The following is a 19,101-nucleotide window of genomic DNA, read 5'->3' as shown; positions in this document are numbered from 1 at the left end:
GTCCCTGGAAGGTTGCAGGGGAAGGTACCTGGGGAGGGAGTGGTTTGGGTGGGAAGGGATACTGTAAGTTAACCAGGGAGTTGCGGAGGGAACAGTCTCTGCGGAAGGCAGAAAAGGGTGGAGATGGGAACATGTGGCCAGTGGTGGGATTCTCATTGGAGGTGGCAGAAATTTTGGAGGATTATGTGTTGTATGTGATGGCTGATGGGGTGGAAGGTAAGGGCTAGGGGGGACTCTGTCTCTGTTGCAACTAGGGGGAGGGGGAGCAAGAGCAGAGCTACGGGGTACCGAGGAGACACGAGTGAGGGTTTCATTGATGATGGGAGAGGGGAACCTCCGTTCCTTAAAGAATGAGGACATCTCGGATGTCCTAGTATGGCTGCAGATGCGGTGTAGACGGAGGAATTGGGAGTAAAGGATAGAGACTTTGCAGGAAGCAGGGTGGGAAGAAGTGTAGTAGAGATAATTGTGGGAGTCAGTGGGTTTGTAATAGACGTCAGACAATAGTTGATTTCTTGTGATGGAGATTGAAATCAAGAAATCAAGGGAGGTGTCGGAGCTGAGGAGATAAATTTGAGTGCGGGATGAAAATTGGTGATGAAGTCCAGGGGTGCAGGACGTAGCACCGATGCAATCATCGATATAACGGAGATGGAGTTTGGGGATAGGGCCAGTGTACGCCTGGAACAGGGATTGTTCGACGTACCCTGCAAAGAGGCAGAAATAGCTAGGGCCCATGCGGGTGCCCAATAGCTACGCCTTGGATTTGGAGGAAGTGGGAAGAGTCGAAGGAGAAGCTGTTATGGGATATGTGGAGAAGGCAGGCACGGGTTATTGATTTGGGACGGTCAGCCATGATCACAATGAATGACAGTGCTGGCTCGAAAGGCCGAATGGCCTCCTCCTGCACCTATTTTATATCTCTACGTCGATATCTATTATTGAGGTGAGGCCCAGCTCAACAAGACGGAGCAGAGTGTTAGTAGAGGGAAATTGGATGGTTCTGCGTTTGAGGAAGAAACGGAGGGCTTTAAAGCCTTCCTGGTGAGGGATGGAGGTGTAGAGTGACTGAACGTCCATAGTAAAGATGAGGGAGTGGGGGTTCGGAAAGCGGAACTAATTAAATAGACTGGGCTGCGGGCGGTCGAGTCGACGTGTATCGGTGGAGGCACCAGCATGGAGGTGGGCAAGCGTGATCTTTGGAAGAGTCCAGGTAGGCGAGGAAGCATTTGTTGAGGGCGTGGATCTGGCATTGAATGAAGTGCAGTTGGGGTCCATTGCAAGCGTGGTTGAGTGAGACCCGGAGCTGCAGGAGAGTCAGAGCGAGGGCCTGCTGGTGCCAGCGCATCGCGGCCAGTGTAGACCGCAGAGCATGGAATGAGAACTGTTGCAAAAACATGGTGGCAGAGCCTAACGGCAGCGGCTCGACTACAGTCGTCCGTCTTTTTTTTAATTTTTGTCCTGTTAAATGTATGTCTTGAGATTAGTTTTTACTATTTTTTAGCTGTGTATATGTCGGGGGTGGAGGGGGGGGATAGAAACATAGAAAATAGGTGCAGGAGTAGGCCATTCGGCCCTTCGAGCCTGCACAGCCATTCAATATGATCATGGCTGATCATCCAACTCAGTATCCTGCACCTGCCTTCTCTCCATACCCCCTGATCCCTTTAGCCACAAGGGCCACATCTAACTCCCTCTTAAATATAGCCAATGAACTGGCCTCAACTACCTTCTGTGGCAGGGAGTTCCAGAGATTCACCACTCTCTGTGTAAAAAATGTTTTTCTCATCTCGGTCCTAAAGGATTTCCCCTTTATCCTTAAACTGTGATCCCCTTGTCCTGGACTTCCCAAACATCGGGAAAAAACTTCTTGCATCTAACCTGTCCAACCCATTAAGAATTTTGTAAGTTTCTATACGATCCCCCCTCAATCTTCTAAATTCTAGTGAGTACAAGCCAAGTCTATCCAGTCTTTCTTCATATGAAAGTCCTGACATCCCAGGAATCAGTCTGATGAACATTCTCTGTACTCCCTCTATGGCAAGAATGTCCTTCCTCAGATTAGGAGACCAAAACTGTACGCAATACTCCAGTTGTGATCTCACCAAGACCCTGTACAACTGCAGTAGAACCTCCCTGCTTCTATACTGAAATCCTTTTGCTATGAATGCTGACATACCATTCGCTTTCTTCACTGCTTGCTGCACCTGCATGCCTACTTTCAATGACTGGTGTACCATGACACCCAGGTCTCGTTGCATCTCCCCTTTTTCTAATCGGCCACCATTTATATAATAGTCTACTTTCCTGTTTTTGCCACCAAAGTGGATAACTTCGCATTTATCCACATCATACTGCATCTGCCATGCATTTACCGACTCACCCAGCCTATCCAAGTCACGTTGCAGCCTCCTAGAATCCTCCTCACAGCTAACACTGCCCCCCAGCTCCGTGTCTTCTGCAAACTTGGAGATGTTGCATTCAATTCCCTCGTCCAAATGATTAATATATATTGTAAATAGCTGGGGTCCCAGCACTGAGCCTTGCAGTACTGCCTGCCATTCTGAAAAGGACCCGTTTACTCCTACTCTTTGCTTCCTGTTTGCCAACCAGTTCTCTAGCCACATCAATACTGAACCCCCAATATTGTGTGCTTTAAGTTTGTATACTAATCTCTTGTGTGGGACTTTGTCAAAGGCCTTCTGAAAGTCCAGATATAACACACCCACTGGTTCTCCCTTATCCACTCTAGTAATTACATCCTCGAAAAATTCTATAAGATTCGTCAGACATGATATACCTTTCGTAAATCCATACTGACTTTGTCCAATGATTTCACGACTTTACAAATGTGCTGCTATCCCATCTTTAATAACTGACTCAAGCAGTTTCCCCACTACCGATGTTAGACTAACTGGTCTGTAATTCCCCGTTTTCTCTCTCCCCCCCTTTTTAAAAAGTGGGGTTACATTAGCTACCCTACAATCCTCAGGAACTACTCCAGAATCTAAAGAGTTTTGAACAATTATCACTAATGCATCCACTATTTCTGGGGCTACTTCTGGGATGCAGCCTATCCAGCCCTGGGGATTTATCCACCTTTAATCCATTCAATTTACCTAACACCGCTTCCCGACTAACCTGGATTTCACTCAGTTCTTCCATCTCATTTGACCCGCGGTCCCCTGCTATTTCTGGCAGATTCTTTATGTCTTCCTTGCTGAAGATGGAACCAAAGTAGTTATTCAATTGGTCTGCCATGTCCTTGTTCCCCCTAATCAATTCACCTTTCTGACTGCAAGGGACCTACATTTGTTTTAACTAATCTCTTTCTCTTCACATATCTATTAAACCTTTTGCAGTCAATTTTTATGTTGCATGCCAGTTTTCTTTCATAATCTATTTTCCCTTTCCTAATTAAGCCCTTTGTCCTCCTCTGCTGGACTCTGAATTTCTCCCAGTCCTCTGGTATGCTGCTTTTTCTGGCTAATTTGTACATTTCATCTTTTGTTTTGATACTATCCCTGATTTCCCTTGTTATCCACGGATGCACTACCTTCCCTGATTTATTATTTTGCCAAACTGGGATGAACAATTGTTTTAGTTCATCCATGCAGTCTTTAAATGCCTTCCATTGCATATTGCACCGTCAACCCTTTAAGAATCAATTGCCAGTCAATCTTGGACAATTCACGTCTCATACCCTCAAAGTTACCTTTTTTTAAGTTCAGAACCCTTGTTTCTGAATTAACAATGTCACTATCCATCCTAATGAAGAACTCAACCATATTATGGCCACTCTTGTCCAAGGGGCCATGTACAACAAAACTGCTAACTAGCCCTTCCTCATTATTCAATACCCAGTCTAGAATAGCCTGCTCTCTCGTTGGTTCCCCTACATGTTGGTTTAGAAAACTATCCCGCATACATTCTAAGAAATCCTCTTCCTCAGCACCCCTGCCAATTTGATTCACCCAATCTATATGTAGATTGAAGTCACCCATTATAACTGTTTTGCCTTTGTTGCACGCATTTCTAATTTCCTGTTTGATGCCATCCCCAACTTCACTACTACTGTTAGGTGGCCTGTACACAACTCCCACTAACGTTTTCTGCCCCTATTGTTTCGCAGCTCTACCCATATCGATTCCACATCCTCCAAGCTAATGTCCTTCCTTTCCATTGCGTTAATCTCCTCTCTAACCAGCAACGCTACCCCACCTCCTTTTCCTTTCTGTCTATCCCTCCTGAATATTGAATATCCCTGGATGTTCAGCTCCCAGCCTTGGTCACCCTGGAGCCATGTCTCCGTGATCCCAACTATATCATAATCATTAATAGCTATCTGCACATTCAACATCCACCTTATTACGAATGCTCCTTGCATTGAGACACAAAGCCTTCATGCTTGTTTTTACAACGCTCTTACCCCTTATACAATTATGTTGAAAAGTTGCCCTTTTTGATTTTTGCCCTGGATTTGTCTGCCTGCAACTTTTACTTTTCACCTTGCTTCCTATTGCTTCTACCCTCATTTTACACCCCTCTGTCTCTCTGCTCACACATTTAAGAACCCCACCACCTCTTATTCTGTTTATTATTATTTTTTTCTTCTTTCCCCCCTACATGTTGGGTCTGAGTGCATCCCTTCTCTGCCTCCTGCCTCACACACTGTCTACTAGCTTGCTCTATTTGAGTCCTTCCCCCCAACCGTTCTAGTTTAAAGTCTCCGCAGTAGCCTTTATACAGTCTCCCCGCCAGGATATTGGTTCCCCATGGGTTTAAGTGCAACCCATCCTTTTTGTACAGGTCCCACCTTCCACAAAAGAGGTCCCAATGATCCAGAAACTTGAATCCCTGCCCTCTGCACCAGTCCTTCAGCCACGCATTTATCCTCCACCTCGCTCCATTCCTACTCTCACTGTCGCGTGGCACAGGCAGTAGTCCCAAGATTGTTACCTTTGTGGTCCTTCTCCTTAACTCTCTACCTAACTCCCTAAATTCTCCTTTCAGGGCCTCTTCTCTTTTTCTACCTATGTCATTGGTACCTATATGTACCACGACCTCGGGCTCCTCTCCCTCCCATTTCAGGATATCTTGGACACGTTCAGACACATCCCAGACCCTGGCACCAGGGAGGCAAACTAATATCCGGGTCTCCAGACTGCGTTCACAGAATCGCCTATCTGACCCCCTAACTATAGAGTCCCCTATTACTACTGCCCTCCTCATTTTCTTACCCTTCTGAGCAACAGGGCCGGTCTCTGTACCGGAGGCCCGGCCGCTGTTGCTACCCGCAGGTAGGCTGTCCCCCCCCAATAGTACTCAAACAGGAGTACTTATTGTCAAGGTGTACAGCCACCGGGGTACTCTCTAGTCCCTGCCTCTGCCCCTTGCCCCTCCTAACCGTGACCCACTTGCCTGCCTCATGTGGTCTTGGAGTGACCACCTCTCTGTAACTCCTCTCTATGACTTCCTCGCTCTCCCTGACCAGATGGAGGTCATCGAGCTACTGCTCCAGGATCCTAATACGGTCCCTTAGGAGCCCCATCTCGATGCACCTGGCGCAGATGTGGATGTCTGGAGGGCTATCAGACTCCATGGCCTCCCACATCTGACATCCAGAACAGTAAACTGCCCTGGCCCTCATTCTCCCCAATTACCTAGGATACAATATAAAGTACAATACAAAGTACAATACAATACAATACAATCTGCTACAATACAATCAGCAGGGATCTGACTCCCAATCAGCTGCTCCACCAATCAGCGGCTTCCTCAAGCCCACTTGTTTTGAAATGCGAATGGAAGTTGGAACGTTGCAGATTTTGGCTCCCTCCCTCTGCGACCTCTCCAACGGCTCTTGGGCCTCTGTAAAAAACAAGCCGCGTGCTCGAGTTTTAACCCTACCGCTCGGGTATAGCTCCTCTCTCTGCGACCGCTCCAATGGCTCCTGGGCCTCTGTCGGGTCTCCGGCGTCGTTGGGCCTAACATCAAGGAGCCGGCGGTGGCCTCCGGCCACGACCAACCTGAGGTCTCCAGTCGCGGAGCCTGCGGACCTAACAATGCAAAGCTGGCCGTCTTCAGAGTGGGGAGCGTTGTGGTGGCACGCGGCTGTGACCCAACTTTGGAGCTTCGGAAGCTCCGGCTGCAGGCCCGGTGGACAGTAACATTTGGAGCTCCAGGTCCCTGGTGGGAGATGACTTTTCGGAGCTCCCGCAACGGCAGCTTCTCCCGCTGAAATCGCGGGGTTGAAAGGACACGGGGCGTGGCCTAACATTGCCCCGTGCGGGTTAGTGGCCACGGGGACTTACCATCGTCACTGGGGGCTCTAACATCGGAGTCCCAGTTCGCCTAGACGCTGCAGTTGGACTGCTGGACCGCTGGTTGGTCTGCTTGATCCGCGGGGTTTAAAGGACACGGAGCTGGGGCCTAACATCACCCGGCGTGGCTAAATGGCCACAGGACTTACCATCCTACCAAGCAGGGGACTTTAACATCGCAGCCCCAGTTCGCCTCGGTGCTGCAGTTGGACCGCGGGTGAAGAATAAATAATAAATAATAATAATAATAACTTTATTTATAAAGCACTTTAAACAACTGCAGTTGCCACAAAGTGCTGTACATGAGAACTCATGGACAAGAAGTTATTACAAACCATTAAAAACCGTAAAACAAAGGACTATAAAACAGTAAAAATTAAAAGACATTAAAAGCACTAAAAACAGGAGCAATGTCTCAGCCAGTGTCGAAAGCCAGAGAATAAAAATGAGTAGGGTGGATTTGAAGATGGACAGTGAGGGGGCCTGTCTGATGTGCAACGGCAAGGTGTTCCAGAGTGCCGGAGCAGCAACAGAAAAGGCTCTATCCCCTCTGAGCTTCCGCTTAGACCTTGGTACCTCAAGGAGCAGCTGATCAGCTGACCTGAGGCACCGGGCAGGAGCGTATGTGTGGAGCAGCTCAGAGAGGTAAGGCGGGGCGAGCCCATTCAACTATTTAAAAACAAATAAAACAATTTTACATAATGTTTATGTAAACTGTGTTAAGTGTGGGTCTTGGGTTTTTTTGTAATGTAAAAATCTGTAGTAAATGTAATTTTGTTCAAACCTAGGTTTGAATGATAATAAATAGCATTCCATACATGTCGGTCCCTGTAATCCGGGTTGGGTCTGAACTAGGATGTCTGGAACCAGAGCAAGAATCCACGAGGTAGAAATTGGAGGCGCAGGCAAGCACTGAGAAAACACACGTGGCTGTGGTAACGAGTCTGGGTTAAAATGTGGTGGTGAGTCGGAGAGCAGGAGGAATCACAGACGGGGAGCAGTGAGAGAGGATGTTGCAGAACCCTCGTCGGAGAAAGGAGGAGAACCTTCAAAGTAGACATACCTTGAGGAGATTATACAGTGGAGCAGACAAAATGTGTAAGAAAGAACTGCAGATGCTGGTTTAAACCGAAGATAGACACAAAAGTAAAAGCTGGAGTAACTCAGCACGACAGGCAGCATCTCTGGAGAGAAGGAATGGGTGATGTTTAGGGTCGAGACCCTTCTTCAGACTAATCAAAGCACATGAGTTTGTGGCATGGTTAGAAATGGCCACGTATGATGTTGGAATTACGGAGACGTGGCTGCAAAAGGATCGGAGCTGGGAGCTGCATCTTCAAGGTTATACGTCCTATCGGAAAGATAGACTGGTGGGCAAATGTTGGGGGATAGCTCTGTTGGTAAGGAATGCAATTCACTCCTTATTGAAGCATGACATGGGATCAGAAGATGTAGTCATTGTGGATAGTGCTGAGAATTGTACGGGTAAAAAGACACTAATGAGCCCCCAAACAGTAGCCAGGATATAGGGTACAAGTTACATCAGAAGATACAATTGGCATGCAAGAAAGGAAATGCTAGGGTGGTCATGGGAGATTTCAATATGCAGATAGACTGGAAAAAACAGATTGGTACTGGACCCCAAGAAAGGGAATTTGTAGAGTGCCCCTGAGATTGATTCTTAGAGTAGCTTGTAGTGGAGCCTGCCAGGAAAAAGGCAATTCTGGATTTGGTGTTGTGTTATGAACCGGATTTGATGAGGGAATTCAAGGTAAAGGTAGGTAGCGACCACAATATAATAAGTTTTAATTTGCAATTTGAGAGGGAGAAGGTAAAATTGGATGTGTTGGTATTGCAGCTGGGCAAAAGGGACTACAGAGGCATGAGGGAGCAACTGGCCAAAGTTGACTGGGACTTTCAGAAGGCTTTCGACAGGGTCCCACATAAGAGATTAGTATACGAACTTAAAGCACATGGTATTGGGGGTTCAGTATTGATGTGGATAGAGAACTGACTGGCAAACAGGAAGCAAAGAGTAGGAGTAAACGGGTCCTTTTCACAATGGCAGGCAGTGACTAGTGGGGTACCGCAAGGCTCAGTGCTGGGACCCCAGCTATTTGCAATATATATTAATGATTTGGACGAGGGAATTGAATGCAACATCTCCAAGTTTGCAGATGACACGAAGCTGGGGGGGCAGTGTTAGCTGTGAGGAGGATTCTAGGAGGCTGCAAGGTGACTTGGATAGGCTGGGTGAGTGGGCAAATGCATGGCAGATGCAGTATAATGTGGATAAATGTGTGGTTATCCACTTTGGTGGCAAAAACAGGAAAGTAGACTATTATCTGAATGGTGGCCGATTAGGAAAAGGGAAGATGCAACAAGACCCGGGTGTCATGGTACACCAGTCATTGAAAGTAGGCATGCAAGTGCAGCAGACAGTGAAGAAAGCGAATAGTATGTTAGCATTCATAGCAAAAGGATTTGAGTATAGGAGCAGGGAGGTTCTACTGCAGTTGTACAGGGTCTTGGTGAGACCACACCTGGAGTATTGCTTACAGTTTTGGTCTCCAAATCTGAGGAAAGATATTCTTGCCATAGAGGGAGTACTGAGAAGTTTCACCAGACTGATCCCTGGTATGTCAGGACTTTCATATGAAGAAAGACTGGATAGACTCGGCTTGTGCTCGCTAGAATTTAGAAGATTGAGGGGGGATCTTATAGAAACTTACAAAATTCTTAAGGGGTTGGACAGGCTGGATGCAGGAAGATTGTTCCCGATGTTGGCGAAGTCCAGGACAAGGGGCACTGTTTAAGGATAAAGGGGAAATCTATTAGGACCGAGATGAGAAAAACATTTTTCACACAGAGAGTGGTGAATCTCGAATTCTCTGCCACAGAAGGTAGTTGAGGCCAGTTCATTGGCTATATTTAAGAGGAAGTTAGATGTGGCCCTTGTGGCTAAAGGGATCAGGGGGTATGGAGAGAAGGCAGGTACAGGATACTGAGTTGGATGATCAGCCATGATCATATTGAATGGCGGTGCAGGCTCGAAGGGCCGAATAGCCTACTCCTGCACCTATTTTCTATGTTTCCCGCGGACATCGCTCGAACTTCACGTCACTCACTCGACCTCCGCGCGGCCCCCGCTTCCGGTTTGGTCGCGTTCGCCGCATGCAGGCGCATGCTGGTGCGACCGGCCCTGTACGGGGATCACTCGACCTCCGCGCGGCCCCCGCTTCCGGTTTGGTCGCGTTCGCCGCATGCAGGCGCATGCTGGTGCGACCGGCCCTGTACGGGGATCGCTCGACCTCCACGCTGCCCCTGCTTCCAGTTTTGCAGGTCACATGTTCGTGGGACAGGCTCTTCATAGTATAAAAGGATAGCAAGAGTTTCTTCAGTTATATAAAGAGTAAAAAAATAAGACCACTGGAAAATAATGCAGGAAAAGTGATAACGGGGAATAAAGAAATGTAGAGGAGTTGAATAACGTTTCTGCATCTGTCTTTAGCAACATGCCTAAGAGTCAGGGTTGGAAGTTGGTGGAGTGGCTATTACAAGGGATAAGGTGCTTGGAAAGCTGAAAGGGCTGAAGGTGGATAAGTCACCTGGACCGGGGTGGTTCTGAAAGAGGTGGTTTTAGAGATTTTGGAAGCATTGATAGTCATATTTCAAGAATGACTAGATCCAAGAGTGATCCAGATGATTGGAAAATTGCTGATATTGTCCCGCTGCACAAGAGGGGAGCAAAGCAGAATAGTGGGAACTGTCGGCCAGTTAGTTCTACTTTGGTGGTTGGTCAAATTTTAGAGTCCATTATAAAGGATGAGGTTACGGAGTACTTAGAAGTTCACGATAAAATAGGCATGGCTTTGTGAAGGGGAGGTCTTGCCTGACAAATTTGCTGGAATTCTTTGAAGATGTCAATAGCAGGACAAAAGAGTCAGTAGATGTTGTTTCCCTAGATTTTCAGAAAGCAGTTGATAAGGTGCCACATGTGAGGCGGCTAAGGACGATGAGAGCCCATGGTACATACATAGATACATAGACAATAGGTGCAGGAGTAGGCCATTCGGCCCTTCGAGCCAGCACTGTCATTCAATCAGTAACCCGTTCCTGCCTTCTCCCCATACCCCTTGACTATCTAACTCCCTTTTGAATGCATCCAGTGCATTGGCCTCCACTGCCTTCTGAGGCAGAGAATTCCACAGACTCACAACTCTCTGGGTGAAAAAGTTTTTCCTCATCTCAGTTCTAAATGGCCCACCCCTTATTCTTAAACTGTGGCCCCTGCTTCTGGACTCCCCTAACATTAAGAACATGTTTCCTGCATCTAGCCTGTCCAATCCCTTAATAATTTTATATGTTTCTATAAGATATCCGCTCATCCTTCTAAATTCCTTCTAAATATCAAAAGGCAAGCATAACGGGCTGGCTGGATGGCAGAAGCAAAGCATGGCAATAAAAGTGGCTTTTTGTAGTTGGCTGCCAGTAACTAGCAGAGTTCCGCAAGGGTCAGTACTGGGGGCCGCTCGTCTTCACATTATATATTAATGATTTGGACGAGGGGATTGAAGGCTTTGTGGCAAAGTTTGCTGATGATACGAAGATAGGTGGAGGAGCAGGTAGTATAGAGACAGCAGGGACTCTGCAGAAGGACTTGGACAGGGTGGAAGAGTCGGCTGAGAAGTGGCAGATGGAATATAGTGTAGCAAAGTGTGGAGTCATGCATTTTGGTAGTAGGAATAAAGGCGTAGACTATTTTCTAAATGGGGAAAAAATCCAGAATTCGGAGGTTCAAAGAGACTGGTGCTGGTGCAGGATTCCCAAAAAGTTAATCTGCAAGTCGAATCGTTAATAAAGAAAACAAATGCATGCTTGCATTTATTTCAATAGTATACAAATAACAGGGATGTAATGTTGAGGCTCTCGAAGGCTCTGGTCAGGCTGTATTTGGAGTATTGTGAGCAATTTTGGGCACCGTATCTGAGGAAGGATGTGCTGGCTCCGGAGAGGGCCCAGTGGAAGTTTACAAGAATTATCCCAGGAATAAGTGGGTTAACTTATGATGAGCATTTGATGGCACAGTGCCTTTAATCAGTGAAATTTTGAAGAATGAAGGGGACCTCATTGAAACATACAGAATAGTGAAAGGCTTGGATAAAGTGGATGTGGAGAGGATGTGTCCATTAGTGGGAGAGTCTAGGACTAGAGGTCATAGCCTTAGAATTAAAGGATGTTCTTTTAGGAAGGAGATGAGGAGGGATTTCTTTAGTCAGAGGGTGGTGAATCCGTGGAATTCTTTGGCGCTCAGAAAGCTGTGGAGGCCAAGTCAGTGGATATATTTAAGGTATAGATAGATAGATTCTTGATTCGTACGGGTGTCAGAGTTTATGGAGAGAAGGCAGGAGAATTCAGTTAGGAGGGAGAGACAGATGCATGAATGACGGAGTGGACTTCTTGATGGGCTGAATGGCCTAATTCTGCTCCTATCACTTATGAACATGATGTCCTCCACCGTTCCGAGCCGCTGCAGGTCATGTCTGATCCATGCTCTCGGGCTCTTGGATCGCCGTCTGAGCCACTGGAGCATCAGACTGCTGCTGGGCCTCTCCACCCAGACATGGCGGAGGTGCACTGGGTCTTGGGAGTGTTGCTGCAGGTTTCCCAAAAGTTAATTTGCTGGTATTTACAAAAGTTGAATCGGTAGTAAGGAAGGTGAGTGCAATGCTATCATTTATTTTGTGAGGACTAGAACACAAAAACAGGGATGCAATGCTGTGGCTTTATAAGGTGCTGTTCAGACCTCATTTGGTGTATTGTGAGCAGTTTTCTGCCCCATATCTGAGGAAGGATGCTGGCATTGGAGAGGGTCCAGAGGAGGTTTATGAAAATGATCCCAGGAATGAGTGGGTTAACATATAATGAGCGTTTGAAGGCACTGGGCCTCTACTCATGGGAGTTTAGAAGACTGTGGGGGGACTTCATGGAGATTAACCAAATAGTGAAAGGCCTGGATGTGCAGTGGATGTTTCCACTACTGGGAAACATAGCCTCAGAATAAAAGGATGTTACTTTAGGAAGGAGTTGAGGAGGAATGATTTTAGTCAGAGGGTGGTGAATCTGTGGAATTCATTGCCACAGAAGGCTGTGGAGGTCAGAGAAGGAAGAGATAGATAGATTCTTGATTAGTACAGCTGTCAGGGGTTATGGGGCGAAGGCCTGTGAATTGGGTTAAGGGAAAGATAGATCAGCCACGATTGAATGGCAGAGGAGACGATGGGCCGAATGGCCTAATTCTGCTCCTGGACTTTATGACCCATGAACGGGCATCGCCTCACACCACACGGCCACTGCCCTTCCCGCATCTCCCCCCTGGCCCCACAGCCCCCTTCGCGCACCTTCCCCCTGGTCCCACAGCCCCTTCCCCGCAGGCCCCACAGCCCCTCCCCCCTCGCCCCACAGCCCCCTTCCCGCACCTCCGCCCTGGCCCCCACCTGGCCCCCATCCTCCCACCTCCCCCCTGGCCCCACATCCCCCCCCCCGCCACCTCCGCCATTGCCCCACACCTCCTTCCCCCAACCTCCGCCCTAGCCCCCCTAGCCCCCCCCCTGACCCCCACCCCCCCCCTGGCCCCCCCCTGGCCCCAAATCCCCCCCCCCTGGCCCCACAGCCCCCTCACCCCACCTCCGCCCTGGCCCCACACCCCCTTCCGCCTACCTCCCCCTCGCCCCAGGGAAGGAGTTTGGGAAGGAGAGAGAGGGGGAAGGGGGGTGTGGGACTCCACTCAGCGGCCACCAGCCACGGCGCTACACATCACCTCGCGACTCCACACTCCAGCTTACCCGGCTCCACATACCAGCTTTCCCGACTGCACACAGCGGCTTTCCCGACTCCACATTTGCAGACTTAATCAGTGCCGCTCACGGACTCAGCCCCGCCTCCAGGGCTTTATTCTCCAGCGGGTGCCAGAAAGGGTGTTACTTTCATGGTGACTGACAGGCGAGAAGACCAATCTGCAGATCTCACGATTTTTTAAACCTTCATAACTTTTGTATAATTCCACCGATCGGAACAAAACTTGGTGCACTTCGAGAGAGGAGAACGGTGAGTAAAGTGGCTAAAAATCCTAGCGATAATGGGTACAGTTTTTGCGCAAATTCAAGCTAATTAAAGCAATGACCCTCCTTGTTCTGTCTGCAATACCATTAGATTCCCATAACTATAGACTGTGCAGCCACAGGAGAATTAACATTGAAAAAACTTCCCAGAGGAGTGCATATCCATGTAGACAGGAAATTCAATGGGGGAAAAAAGGTTTGAATTAGGAAAATCAGGATACGGACGGATTTTTAGGAATGCAATGTCTCTGTAACATATTTCTTACAAATACAGATTGCTTTAAGTTCATCCTTCCTGCTTACCTCTTGATTATCTGTTATTGGGATGGTTTCCCCATCCTCTAACGGCAAATAAACCCAAAATCATTATTTAGCCTGCCAGCCATTTCCCTGGTTCTCAGTATTAATTCCCCAGTCTCCTTTCTAAAAGGACTGAGTATTAATTTCCTGGTTTCCTTCCCGAAGGGACCCAATGTTAATTCCTAGTATTAATTCCCCACTCCTTCTCAAAGGGACCCGGAGTTAATTCCCAGTATAATTCCCGAAACCTTCGCAAAGGGACCAGTGTTCACGTTATCTGTGCTCTTTCTCTTTCTCTCCCAGTGGGAGCTCTGGCAGGACCTGGCGATGGATCTCTGAACCATCGACCCAGAGGCTCGCCATCCCTCCCTCATCTCGCATCCCGTCCCCATCTTCCTCCCCTCACCCCCCTCCCCCCCCTCTTCCTCCCCCACCCACCGCTTCCTCCCCCTCCTCTTCCATCCCCTCACCCCCCTCTCCCTCTCTGACGCTGCCTCTTGTATTGGCCGTTGTAGGCGGGTGGCCCAGACGTGGCGGGAGCTGTTGTGGGCGATGTTGTTGCTGAGGGGCAGGACGGTGAGAATGGAGCTACGCGGGAGCCAGCCCCCTTGCCCTCAGGAAGCCCCCTTGTGGGGCAGCTGGAGTCGGCGCCCGAGGCACAGAGCGGGAGCGAGCATCAACCCGGTACGTCACCTCTCCCTAACTGGGACCCAGGGGGAGGGGGGGTGGGGAGGCAGGACGGTGGGGCAAAGATCAGGGAGGTCACTGCTGTGCGGTAGAGGGCAGAGGGCAGGGGAGCATCTGGCCAGAGGCCAGTGCAGGCTGCACAACCCCTGCCGCTGGTGCAGTCACAGACCGGGCCCGGGGTCACAGGTTCGGGCCCTGAGGTCACGGCCTGGGACACACAAAATACTGGAGTAACTCAGGAGGCATCTCTGGAAAGTAGGAATGGGTGATGTTTCGGGTCGAGACCCGTCTGACTCGGGGGAGAGGGAGGGAGATACAGAGATGTGGAAGGGTAAGGTGTGAAAACGACAGATCAAAGCAAATGATGATAAGGAAATGTAGAATGGTTCAGTGTTACCTGAGGGTAAGGTGACAACGAGGCATACAATCAACAAAGAACATTCAGGAAGACAGTGAAAGTAGTCAGAGAACTAGGGTGGGGGAGGGACAGAGAAAGACGGGAAGCAAGGGTTACTTGTAGTTAGAGAAATCAATGTTCATACCACTGGGGTGAAAGCTGCCCAAGCAAATTTGTGCTGGGCCTCACTCTGACAGTGGAGGAGGGCCAGAACAGAAAGGTCAGTGGAGGAATTTGGAGGCAGAGTTAAAGTGTTTGGCAACCGGGAGATCGTGTCCCAGGGTCATGGAATGGTCCCAGCGTCATGCACCAGGGTCGAAGGTTCGGATCCCAGGATCATGTGACGGGCTCAGGGGTCACAGGCAGCTCCCTGGGTAACTGACTGCACCATTGAATTATTATAGTACCAGAGACCTTCAGCCCAGCGATGCCGTGCTGTCCCCTGGTAGACATGAAATGCTGGATCAACAAAGGATCGCAAACTTGCTTGCCTATTCTCATTTTGTTCTGTCCCCCATCAGCCCTTTGCTGTCCATCCCCGCCCAACCCGGTGATGTTCTCCCCTGGGTCACCTACATGGTCATTGTTTGAAGGCGCTGGTTGGTTCTGCTCCTGGCCGCGAGCAATGAGTCCAGGGTCACCGCCCAGTATGAGAGCCCCTTTGTCCCGTCCCCAGTGTCCCGTCCCCAGTGTCCGGTCCCCAGTGTCCGGTCCCCAGTGTCCGGTCCCCAGTGTCCGGTCCCCAGTGTCCGGTCCCCAGTGTCCCGTCCCCAGTGTCCCGTCCCCAGTGTCCCGTCCCCAGTGTCCCGTCCCCAGTGTCCCGTCCCCAGTGTCCGGTCCCCAGTGTCCCGTCCCCAGTGTCCCGTCCCCAGTGTCCCGTCCCCAGTGTCCCGTCCCCAGTCCCCCCCAGTGTCCCGTCCCCTGTGTCCGGTCCCCAGTGTCCCGTCCCCAGTGTCCGGTCCCCAGTGTGGTCCGGTCCCCAGTGTCCGGTCCCCAGTGTCCGGTCCCCAGTGTCCGGTCCCCAGTGTCCCGTCCCCAGTCCCGTCCCCGGTGTCCCCCCCAGTGTCCGGTCCCCAGTGTCCCGGTCCCCAGTGTCCGGTCCCCAGTGTCCGGTCCCCAGTGTCCGGTCCCCAGTGTCCGGTCCCCAGTGTCCCGTCCCCAGTGTCCCGTCCCCGGTGTCCCAGAGCCCCGGTGTCCGGTCCCCTGTGTCCCGTCCCCAGTGTCCGGTCCCCTGTGTCCCGTCCCCAGTGTCCCGGCCCCAGTGTCCGGTCCCCAGTGTCTGGTCCCCTGTGTCTGGTCCCCTGTGTCTGGTCCCCTGTGTCTGGTCCTCAGTGTCCCCAGTGTGAGAGTCCCATTGTCCAGTCCCAGTGTCCCGTCCCCATTGTCCCTCCCCCGTCTCCGGTCCCCAGTGATCCCATCCCCAGTGCTCCCATCCCCAGTGATTCCATCCCCAGTGATCCCGTCCCCCGTGATTCCATCCCCAGTGATCCCATCCCCAGTGATCCCGTCCCCAGTGATTCCATCCCCAGTGATTCCATCCCCAGTGATCCCGTCCCCAGTGATTCCATCCCCAGTGATTCCATCCCCAGTGATCCCGTCCCCAGTGATTCCATCCCCAGTGATCCCGTCCCCAGTGTCCAGTCCCCAGTGTCCAGTCCCCAGTGTCCAGTCCCCAGTGTCCGGTCCCCAGTGTCCCCCCAGTGTCCCGGTCCCCCGTGTCCCATCCCCGGTGTCCGGTCCCCGGTGTCCGGTCCCCTGTGTCCCGTCCCCAGTGTCCGGTCCCCAGTGTCCCGTCCCCAGTGTCCCGGCCCCAGTGTCCGGTCCCCAGTGTCCGGTCCCCAGTGTCCAGTGTCCCGTCCCCAGTGTCCCGTCCCCAGTGTCCTGTGTCCCCTGTGTCCCGTCCCCAGTGTCCGGTCCCCAGTGTCCCGTCCCCAGTGTCCAGTGTCCCGTCCCCAGTGTCCGTCCCCAGTGTCCGTCCCCAGTGTTCGGTCCCAGTGTCCAGTGTGAGAGCCCCATTGTCCAGTCCCAGTGTCCGGTCCCCAGTGTCCCGTCCCCGGTGTCCCATCCCCGGTGTCCCGTCCCCGGTGTCCGGTCCCCTGTGTCCCGTCCCCAGTGTCCGGTCCCCAGTGTCCCGTCCCCAGTGTCCCGGCCCCAGTGTCCGGTCCCCAGTGTCCGGTCCCCAGTGTCCTGTCCCCAGTGTTCGGTCCTCAGTGTCCAGTGTGAGAGCCCCATTGTCCAGTCCCAGTGTCTGGTCCCCAGTGATCCCGTCCCCAGTGATTTCATCCCCAGTGATTCATCCCCAGTGTCTGGTCCCCAGTGTCTGGTCCCCTGTGTCTGGTCCCCTGTGTCTGGTCCCCTGTGTCTGGTCCTCAGTGTCCAGTGTGAGAGTCCCATTGTCCAGTCCCAGTGTCCCGTCCCCATTGTCCAGTCCCAGTGTCCGGTCCCCAGTGATCCCGTCCCCAGTGATCCCATCCCCAGTGATTCCATCCCCAGTGATCCCGTCCCCAGTGATTCCATCCCCAGTGATTCCATCCCCAGTGATCCCGTCCCCAGTGATTCCATCCCCAGTGATCCCGTCCCCAGTGTCCAGTCCCCAGTGTCCAGTCCCCAGTGTCCAGTCCCCAGTGATCCGGTCCCCAGTGATCCGGTCCCCAGTGATTCCATCCCCAGTGATCCCATCCCCAGTGATCCGGTCACCAGTGATTCCATCCCCAGTGATCCCGTCCCCAGTGATCCCGTCCCCAGTGACACATCCCCAGTGATCCCGTCCCCAGTGTCCAGTCCCCAGTGTCCAGTCCCCAGTGTCCAGTCCCCAGTGTCCAGTCCCCAGTGTCCGGTCCCCAGTGTTCAGTCCCAGTGTGAGAGCCCCATTGTCCGATCCCCAGTGACCTGGTCCATGTCCCCAGTGTCCGAGCTCTGATTTTGGGGCCAGCTGCTAATTTTGCCATGAATCTTTCAGTGCCAGACCCACAGGTGGAGCAGAAGGAACTGCCGGAAGCCCTGACCTCCACCGCTGACAATCAAGAGCCCCAGGTAAGTGACCATCCCCCAGTGAGGGTCAGTGTGTGTGTGTGACTGTCAACCCAGTGAGGGTCAGTGTGTGTGACTGTCACCTAGTGAGGGTCAGTGTGTTTTCGTGTCCCATCAACCAGTGAGGGTCAGTGTGTGTGACTGTCAACCCAGTGAGGGTCAGTGTGTGTGACTGTCACCTAGTGAGGGTCAGTGTGTTTTCGTGTCCCATCAACCAGTGAGGGTCAGTGTGTGTGTGTGTGTGGGACTGTCTCCCAGTGAGGGTCAGTGTGTGTGGGACTGTCAACCCAGTGAGGGTCAGTGTATGTGTGTAGCACATAGAACAATACAACACAAGAACAGGCCCATCGTCCCACAATGCCCATGGCAGTGATGATGCCAAGACCAACAGTATGTACCTGCACAAATCCATGTCCATCCTTACCCTGCATATCCATATGCCAAACATTTCGTAAACACCACTATTGTATCTGCCTCAACCACCATCCCGGACATAACGTTCCAGGCACCCAACCCTAGGTATAATTCCCTACTCATCTCCTTTAAACTCCCCTCTCACTTTTAACCTAGTAATTGAGTTTTTCATTGTGAGAAAAATGTTCTGGCTGCCTACCCAATCTATGCCTGTCACAATTAGATATACTTCTACAAGATCTCCCTGCAATCTCCAGCGTTCCAGAGAAAACAATCCAAGTCTGTCCAACCTCTCCCTGCAGCCAGGAACCTAACCCAGGCAACTTTCTGGTAACCCTGTAGGAGGGAACTGCGGATGCTGGTTTACACCGAAAATTGACACAAAATGCTGGAGTAACTCAGCGGGACAGGCAGCATCTCTAGCTAGAAGGAATGGGTGATGTTTCAGTTCGAGACCCTTCTTCAGAGATCCTTCTATCCCGAGATGCTGCTTGTCTCGCTGAATTACTCCAGCATTTTGTGTCTATTTCTGGTAAACCTGCACCCTCTCCCAAGTCTCCAAGATCCCTCTGTACATAAATGCGGTTAAGGGTCATGCCATTAATAGTTTGCATTCAACCTCCCAAAGTGCAACACCTTGCACTTGCTCAGATTAAACCATCTCCCATTTCAAGAGTCAAGAGCGTTTTATTGTCATATGCCCCAGATAGAACAATGACATTCTTACTTACTTATTCGCTGGGACCGCAGCTATTTACAATATATATTAATGATTTACATGAAGGGATTACAACATTAGAAATTTGTGGATGACACAAAGCTGGGTGGC

At 50.8% G+C, this 19,101-nt stretch overlaps 1 protein-coding gene across 1 annotated transcript in view; it reads left to right on the top strand.

The window, feature by feature from the left end:
- The window catches only part of spef2 (sperm flagellar 2), a 154,984-nt gene that overhangs the window by 19,439 nt on the left and 116,444 nt on the right, over positions 1–19,101 (top strand). Inside the window, 2 exon segments of the mRNA XM_055632007.1 lie at positions 14,260–14,428; positions 17,788–17,861. Of these exon segments, the coding sequence (XP_055487982.1) occupies positions 14,260–14,428; positions 17,788–17,861 (243 nt within the window).

The sequence above is a fragment of the Leucoraja erinacea genome, unplaced genomic scaffold, assembly GCF_028641065.1.
Source record: "Leucoraja erinacea ecotype New England unplaced genomic scaffold, Leri_hhj_1 Leri_99S, whole genome shotgun sequence".
Lineage (NCBI taxonomy): Eukaryota > Metazoa > Chordata > Chondrichthyes > Rajiformes > Rajidae > Leucoraja > Leucoraja erinaceus.
Note: the sequence above shows the minus strand (reverse complement) of the source record. Positions and strands in the feature narration are given on the sequence as shown.